This window comes from Saccostrea cucullata, unplaced genomic scaffold (genome assembly GCF_032062105.1).
Source record: "Saccostrea cucullata isolate Sc308-1 unplaced genomic scaffold, CSIRO_AGI_Scuc_v1 ctg719, whole genome shotgun sequence".
NCBI classification, from domain to species: domain Eukaryota; kingdom Metazoa; phylum Mollusca; class Bivalvia; order Ostreida; family Ostreidae; genus Saccostrea; species Saccostrea cuccullata.
Genome location: NW_026927445.1, coordinates 11911 through 21423, shown reverse-complemented (window position 1 = coordinate 21423; position 9513 = coordinate 11911). Strand labels below are relative to the sequence as shown.

At 32.5% G+C, this 9513-nt stretch overlaps 1 protein-coding gene across 1 annotated transcript; it reads right to left on the bottom strand.

The window, feature by feature from the left end:
• Window positions 1-6314: 6314 nt before the first annotated feature.
• LOC134274510 (alpha-(1,3)-fucosyltransferase C-like) lies at window positions 6315-8871 on the bottom strand. The gene is made up of 2 exons (XM_062756795.1): window positions 8761-8871; window positions 6315-7585 (listed from the first exon to the last, which is right to left on the bottom strand). Exon 2 carries the CDS (start codon window positions 7583-7585, stop codon window positions 6338-6340), a length of 1248 nt encoding a protein of 415 aa, XP_062612779.1. The 5' UTR covers window positions 8761-8871; the 3' UTR covers window positions 6315-6337.
• Between the last annotated feature and the right edge of the window lie 642 nt (window positions 8872-9513).

The following is a 9513-nucleotide window of genomic DNA, read 5'->3' as shown; positions in this document are numbered from 1 at the left end:
CTTTTAAATGCATCAACAAAGGATTGAGACTTCTCCAGAAAGAACCTTTTATTTTCGAGTTCTAGGCAAAAGGTGAGATAACCGCCATAAGGAAATCTTTCAAATGCAAATAATTAGGGACCAGGCAAAATTTATCACAATGATTGGACTTGCACAAACAGGCATGGGGCAATGCTTTTTTTTAATCGAAGAGAGCCACAGGACAAAAAATAATTTTTAGCATACTTCCCATAGGGCAAACACTTTTTTAAAGTGCATTACAGTGCTTAAACAAGCAAATTCAAAGAATTGTAGTCCCCCGATTTCGGTGTTTGTGTGGATGAGATGTCATATTTTTATGACGTATTCTGTCAAGTACGAAGGTCCTTTAATATGTCATTTAGAAATTTTCACTGAAGTTGATTTTTTTTTAAAAGAAATAAGGTCAATCGTGAAGGTGAAGGGTCATAAATCATAGAATGTCCGTAAAAAATCTTGGCACGGGTAATGCACATGTCAACTAGTGCTAATTGTAACGGGGACCGTTACAGATGTTCCCCAAACGCTCCCTAAATCCCTTTTTTATGCCTAATTCCTGTAAGACATTTTACAAAATATGATCAGTATCGAAGGATTTCACTGAGTAAAACACAAAACTGCATCGTTATCTGATGCTCCGTGACGTTCTAAAACGTCATCGTTTTTGTCGGTTTCAATGAGGACTACCTATCTTCTCAAGTTTATTTCTTTTCAGCAAAGCAAAATATTACGCCATAAAATGGAATACGAATGGATGTAACAATTCTCAATTTAAATTTCTAGACTGATTTTCGTTTTCGCTCCATTATACAGTGAATATGAATACAGACACTTTTTTTAATGTATTCCTTGTAACTTACTAAAGTTTGAACTGCTCCGCGATTCAAATTTGGCATTTTTAAAATCGGGATAAGTTTTGAATAAATCGTGATATTTCAAACTGATTAATACAAATCATTTCAATTTATTGTTTTAATAATTTCTACCAAATTTGAATAACATATGACATTGTCAGTGTTTTCAAATCATTTCCCGCTTAACTTTATTAGATCCGCAACAGTAAAGTGCACACCACGTTTAATGGCGTTCTTAACTCTATTGACAACACTTTGAACTATAACCTGTTCTTTGCAGACCATCCATCGTCCGATTCAAACTCGCTACCATTTTAAAATTGTATTTTCCATACCATACAATTACACTGCATATTTTTCATACATTTCCATGTTAATACATTTTTTAAAAAGTTTATAACAGAAGTTTTCCGAATACAAAGCAAAACTTTATTGTTACTCGCTGCTCCTTGACAACCTCTAACGTCATGGGTTTTGCATTTTTTAAATCAAGTCCACGTGGACTTAGAAACTGACATCTTTTAAACGGAGCATTATATTGCATTACCTGACTAGAATCCTAAGTAATACAGCAGACGTAATTTATACATGTAAGTTTTATTTCTTTTCAGCTCCATTAATCAGAGGTATAGCTATAAATACTTTATACCCCGGTTGAGTGAAAATAAGTAAATTACTCAATTTTGATGTTGCTCCATGATCCAATTCAAGTAGAGTGTATAGACATTGTGATGAAAGCAAAAGAGACCCATGCTGCGTGTTAATGAGGAAAAATACGAGGGTTCATCCAAAAGTAATGTCAAAACTTGGATAAAATTGATAAAAGTCGACTTAAGTCAACGATATTACAAATGATAAAATCTGTATTTATTTCAAATTAGACCTGAAAATTTCAATTCAATATAATATAGACTTTTCGAAACGGATTAAATACAGCGTGCGATTATGGTAGTCGCCTCACCTAAATGAGTCATTAACTTTCTACAGGCAGCCTACTTTAACTTACTTTGTTCAAACGTCCGCAAGTCTCCAAACCACCCCCATTTTGCAAAAACAATGCAGAAAAAATTACAATGTCATTATATATTGTCGTTTATTATGAAACTTGATATACTTTGTAATGGATACTATACTGTATTTTACATTCGCTTAATGCAGCCCGAAGGACCGGGCTGCTCTATACATATAAGTTAAATGTTGGTGTATGGGTATTGAGGTTGGAGATGTTAATCAGAATGAAAAATTTTCTTAACATTAAAAGGATTGTTAATCAGAATGCTCTTTCCCTTTATTAATTAAGAAATACAGATATATATTTACTTCCATAAAGTGAATTTGTAACAAGAAATTTAACTAAACTACCTACGTGAACCGTTTCTTAGCCGCCATTTTTATTTACGATACGCTTCGAACGGAATCGCGTGCCCGATTTTCATATTACGCCTCGACGGAGACGTAATACGGAAACGGAGACCTAATACGGAAAATTTCAGGGCGTCATGTGATCAGCCTTTATCCAATCAGTAATCAACAAATTTGTCTGAAGCGGGATAAATAAAGTTGCTCATCATTTACTATCGTAAAAACGACATGTCCTTATTTTTTTAAACATCGAATTTTACTTATCGCATAAAAACGTTCTCTACGCAGTTCGATTCGTGTTTTTACCGGCCGCCAGGAGGCGGTCGGTTATATGATATGAAAGTTTTAAGTCGCCGTGCGTTTCTGCGGAGTTAGAACAATTTGAATAAAAAATATTTAACATTCATGTAATAGAATATTAAGACAGATTTTTTAAATGTTAAACAAAAACGCACAATAATCATAAAATTAAAATTTTATAAATAATGGGTTAAATGTTTCATCCAATCCTGATTGACAAACTCCGACGTAACTGAAGTGCGGAGAAATAAGCACACATGTTGGGCATAGTCTAAAGCAAGGGCCGCGTTATATACATGTATAAACAAATTTACTTTCTCTACTTCAACAGGATCTGTTGTATATATAATTTAAAATGACGTGTAAATATAAATATACAATGTACTTTTAATACTGAAAGTTTTCAAAAATATGACTTAATCTAGTTTATTATCAGACAGAATATTAGGAGATTTTTCTCCAACAGACAAGGACAAAGCGCGTTTTACAATATGCCAAGCCTTTTCCCGCCACATCTCACACCAAAACAAGATAGAGAAAAAATGTAGTGGCGGATCTAGAGGGAATATGGGGATTTCAACATCCTCTGAGCGAGCGAGGAGCCCCACATAGTTGTTACGTTTTATTTAAAGTTAAACTATCTCTAATTAGATAAGTTTAAACGTTAGTTTTGATGGTTAAATGTTAAAACTACTTAAACATCAAACTTCCGCCAGAGTTCGTTTGTACAAATGAATTTGAGTGCGGGGACGCAGAGGACTATGAGTAAGTTGCTTAAATACATTGTACATGTAGAAATGTACAGGTATTATGTACTGAAGAAAACCCTGGAATGTCGCATTCAAATGATTAATGTCATAGGGATATATATTAACAGATAAATATAAGAATTTAGTTTCTAATTGTATTATGAAAGAATTAATAATTGGTTTGCGGCCGATTTTTGACGCTTGCGCCAATATGTTTCTTGTATATTCTTTAAATGAACTATATTTTTGAAAAAAAAAAAAAAAAAAGGGTGATGCATCAGTTTACTTTCAATTTTTATTTTATGCAGCCAAAATTTATTTGAGGAATTGATAAAGTTTAAAAAGGGTATCTTTTTTTTTTTGTTCGACTGTCAAAATATTATCGAATATAATCTCCATCATTTAGACGCATGCCTTTTTCACACATACACCGAAGCGGTTTGAAGATGAAGTCTCGCGTACATTGTAAACTTTATATATTACCCGGGCGCAATCGATGGTTACATCAATGTTTTCTTGTTTCATTTCTGTGAAGGATAAAAACAACGAATGTGCACATTTTACTGAGAATTTTTTTCCCTTTGTGAGGGGGGATGGGGGGGGGGTTGGTGGTAAAATCATTTTAATTTATAGAAAATTAAAGAAACTTTTGATTTAATGCACCATATCAACTATGCGGACATCATCTTGTATATGGTGTATTGATAGGGAAATTTGTAAGAAATTTAGTGCACCTGTGTTGGAGTTAATTTGCAAAATTTATTAATTTATAAATATAGTTAATTCTGTGTCAGACTTTGTAAGAAATTGTTGTTACACATCTTGTTCTTGACACAATCTTCATTGGTCAAACGTAAATATGTTTAATCTACGACTACAATAGATGCAATTTCTAAAAGACATCATCAATTCATTATCCGATAAGTGGCCACATTCTTGCTTATCAAATCTATGCATTCAAGTTTCAAATTTACTGAAACAAATTAATAATAAAAAATTAAGGTTCTAAGCTATGTAATCATGACAATCATATGAAAGAACAGGGGCCGTTGGAAGCAAACAATACTCACATACAGCAGAAACAGCTGATCATAGAAGACATACGTGAAACATAACGAACAGTTTGTCATAGAACTTGGTTGTTAGATTACCATTAACATCTTTTTCAAGTAAAATATCCAATTATGAAACATATGTGTCAGACTCTGTGGTATCTTTTATCTCAAGCTCACCAGGATACATCCTATTGACATAAGAATTGGAAATTGTCATTGTTAATTGACAATACCTAGTCGATATATCTAAATGTCGAGTTGAAGGCCACAAAAAGTGTTTTCTTCTTTTCAAGCAAAACACAGATTCTGAAAAAATTCTGCTTCATATGAATACAAAAATAGGTCTGCTAATAACGGAGCGCAATTAATACCCATTGAAATTCCAATAGATTGCTGGAAGACATGTTCTCCAAAAATATATATTGTCATCAGAAACTGAAGCATCTTTTTTATGTTAACTTCCAAGTACTTGTGTGTAAAACCAGAATGTTTTTTATCAAAATAATTTTGCAAATGACCAATCACAAGGTAAGTAAATTTACGAGTTTCTTTTTATTGAAAAAGCAGCTGTCAATGATTAGAAAAAACCTGCTCTTTAATATATGATGGGGAATTGTTGTGTATGAAATTGAAAAGTCAAAAGTTTTTAAGTTGTTCATTTTGGTGAAATCTTGTGATATCAAATTGTCCAAAAAATCCTTGGAATTTTTAAGCATCCACATCTGATTTAAACCACTTTTTGAAAATATTGTTGCAATGTACTCTTGAAGTTTCTCCTTCAGTACTATCAATATCTTAGTAAGGAGTAAATAAAGAGGCTTGATTGAACATTTTCTGGAACCAGCTATGTATCTTTGTTTGTAAAGATTCTAATGAACTTTTGGAATCTAATATATATTAATGGTAGTACAAATTCATCTTGATTCTTTAGGATATCAAAAATATTCAAAACTAAAGAATTTCCTCCTTAGAAAGGAAACTATGTGTTTAAGTCGAATTAGCACATGCAGAATTAAATCCATCTAAGATTTCTTCTACAATACAATTTATATAATGAAGACGAAACGAAAACAAACGAAGACAATGTTGTTACTTGCTTTGTCAGCAGGGACCAGTATGTACTGGTCAGATGTTCTATCTTAGTCCTTTTTCACCTCTGGTTTATTGAATACAGAAGGAGAGATGGTTTTTATATTGCTCCTCTATCTTTTTTTTTTAAATACGTAATTTTAACATAGATTTGATACATTTAATCCATTCTGACAAAGTATCCACATTTTTTTTTATATTTGGTCCATCATCTGGAGTAATCATCAATGGAATCCATAATATTTATGAAATTCCGACGTCAGTTGACAGATCGGGGTCCTTTTAAAATAAGTGATCTAAGGTCCTCATTATAAACTATATTTACGTCACCTGTAATATTAACGTGTTCAACAGGACCATGGTTATAGGGTGAAGAAGAACATGAACACAATAGAGGATTATGTTTCAGATATTCAATAACTAGGTCATGTAAAGTTTTCTTGTAATTAAAATGTTTGAAAGCAATAGTCGATGTATATTTGTAAAAAATACATGGGTATTGTCTTTGGGTTGAAATATGGTGGAATACAAGAATTGACCTTTTTGTGATGAAGAATATCTCATACTAGGCGCGCGAATTCCTTTATTGGCATATTGTTATAGGAAAAAACTGATTGTTTTAGCTGCATTTTCTTCAGTAAAACGTTCACGTTTAAAAGCCTTTGATTTGCAATATCCATAATCACAGATCCGAGCCTATATCCCGATCAGAAATGGGTTCTCCTTTACCTTTTGAAGAAAACTATTTAAAAGTTTCAAAGGGAGTGAGTAAAGTTTGGTGCGAATATGATGTAGACCTTACTGTTGATTTATATAAGGTAGCAATGAATCAAAAGAGAGACATTGTGTATTAAAAGTTTAAATATGTAGACGATTACAACCCTATTTATTATCACATCCATATCAAGATCTACAAATCTCTGGATGAATAGCATCCATCTTGATTATTTGGTGTAACAATCCATTTGTATATATCATTATATATTCTTGTATATTTTGTGGGATTATTTAGTCGCTGACAAATATTGCACATATTACTGCGCCAGTTCTCTATTGGATACTGGGATTCATAATGTTTCTTCCAGTGTAAGAATTCTTCTTGCATATTTTTGTTTTTCTCCACCTCTTTAAGGTATTTTGATAACTGTTGTACAGAGGAAAAGTCTTGTGTGTCTATGTATGATTTTGGAGGTTTAAAAATAGAATAGTTTGCACTTCCTCTCATGATTGGGATAACGTCATGTTGAGTCACGTGATGAAGGCCTTTTTCTGTGATGTAATCACGACACAATGCGTTTTCAAATGACAAGTAAAATATATACTTTTTATCAAGAATGTCGAAACATTTACTGTGTTGTAAGCCCCAACTTTCCCTGATGGCATCTATTCTTGCTTTCGGGCAATTTGGAGCTTTCAAATGGCCACAATGACCGTATATATCAATTGCCGTGGTTTTATTTAGTATATTAACAAAGGTTTCTCGTTTAGAAGAGGTATTGCAATGAGATACAAACCAAGCGATACCACGTTTAGTAGCATTCGAGTCTTTCTTTCTTCCTCTATCGTTATTTCTCTTAACACTATAATACCCATCAATAAATGGAAGGTCTGCATCCCTTCTGTAGCTTATTGTCCAGTTCACTTTCTGATTATACTTTTTTAAACTCCTCTGCGTTACAAATTTGGAACCTATTTCTTTTATCAAGTAATCGGTCGATTCATATTGAGCAAATATCCAAACTTGGTGAGTCTTTTTAACAGGTAATTCACCTCCTCCCAACAAGTCGATCACATATATTACAGCATCACTTTTATCATATGATTTAATATCGGTCGTAATTTGACAAGAATATGGGCAATTATCCCAAAGTCTTCCTTTTGTGAACTTGTTCAGTATTTGTATTTCCCAGTGCTTGGGATTATAAAGAAGCACTGTTTTGGTTTGGTCAGTGGAATTATTTGCAAATTTTGATACCCCGAGGATTTTTGGAAATACATGTATGTCCTTATTGTTATAGATAAAAGAGTTCGTCCAGTTATGCTTTTGATAAAAGACGATAAGTAAAACCACAATAAGAATGATTCCTCCGAATAAGCATTGATAACACTTTAATGAAAATCCTCCGATGGTTTTTTTCTTTTTTCTGAGATTTTTCATCTGAAAAATAAATTATATACAGAGAATATAACCTAAATTTGACGATGCTTTGACTTCGTTAAATTTTAGAAAAAAAGATATCGCTAAATAGTATTCAGTATTTATTAATACACTTATACTTTGTTCGACATTAAGAGCATTAATGGAAACAAACAACTACATTAATGGAAATCTGTTGAATGAAGTTTAAAATTTTATCGTTTGAACAAACGTAGTTTTACAGTAATTGAATCAAGACTGAGGCAAATGGGTATGTTCTGAACATTTTTACTTGGTCATATACTTAAAGGTTTACAGTAGTTGAAACAAACCTGAGACAAATTGGCATTGCTCTGGACATTTTTACTAGGCCATTTACTTAAAGGTTACAGTACTTAAGGAAAACCTTAGACAAATGGGCTTTCTCTGATCATTTTTTCTTGGTCATTTACTTATACATTTACAGTAACTGAAACAAGATTATGCTAATGGATCTGCTCTAAAGAATTTTACTCGGTCATATACTTAAAGATTAACAGTGATTGAAGCAAGACTGGGAGAAATGGATCTGCTCTAAACATTTTACCTGGTGATTTACTGAAAGATATACAGTAATTGACGAAGACTTGGACAAACGAATCTGCTCTAAACAATTTTACCTGGCCATATACATGTACTTAGAAATTTACAGTAATTGAAGCAAGACTGAGACAAATGGATCGTCTCTTAACATTTTTACTCGGTCATTTACTTAGAAATTTACTGCAATAGTAGCATAACTGATTTAAATAGGTTTATCTGGTCACAAACTTGAGGAATCTCTTCATTCAAAGCATGTCTAATAGTATGAATTTTCCAATGCTGTTTTATTATTTCCACTTATGATTTTTTTTTAAATAAAAAATCATACGCCGGGGGCAAGTCGCTGTGGTGTAGGGATCATCAAAGTTTACTGCAACAAAATACGTAATAATTCGTAACATATCGATCTCTTTTACACTGTACACTGAGGAAAGATCACACACGTGTATAGCTAGCTTTTAATGATTAATAATACGGAGAGGTTCATTTGTACAATTTAAAAGCAGGAAATTATTAAACTATGATAAATAGTACACATTCGTGTTCCCGAATCAATACATAAGCAGCTCTGGTGTATTTACCTGCATTATGAAGAAAAGAACACAATTACTGACCTTTTTAGATGTTTTTGCTCCGGTTTGCTTTGTATTTTTTCCATTGATCGGGACATGTGCTAATTACCTAAGCAATCCACCCAAGTGATATTTTTTGGATAATCGAACAAGATGATATTTAAAAAATATTAAGCCACACAGCTGTCATACGTTTTTTTGCAAGTTGTAATACTTGTATATATGATTACATGATATATGAAGTTTCTAGATCAGATACTTACCGTGATTTGTAGAGCATAACTTCACCGTAGGTAGATGAAAATATTTGATTTCAAGTTATGTTCTTGATGAATGATTTGTCACGCAATTTTTTAAAAATAGACATATGGTAAAATTCAAAATACATCTTTAATGAAGTGGTGAGATCTAAAACTTCTCTATGAGCGATGATATGTTGAAAGTCCATATTAATGTATTATGAATAAACAAAAAAGAAAGAATCGTGCTTTCCTAATTTGATTTGACTTTGATTACTATTTTATTGCTTTCCGCATCATTAATGAAGGAATAAACTTCACCTTGAAGGGAATAGTACTTTGAAAAGAAAAATGGAAGTTTGTTCACCATGTAACTGAATCAACATTTGCACCTCAAGGTAAATGCAGAAAAAACATTGCTCATTAGTACTTCACATCAAAAGCTTGCCAGAAAGCAGTTATTGCATATAAAACAATAGTCGTACAGGAATGTCTTTATGGAATCAACTGTGATCAACCGAAGCTAATCACAAAAATTCAAGGGACAGGTTGAAAT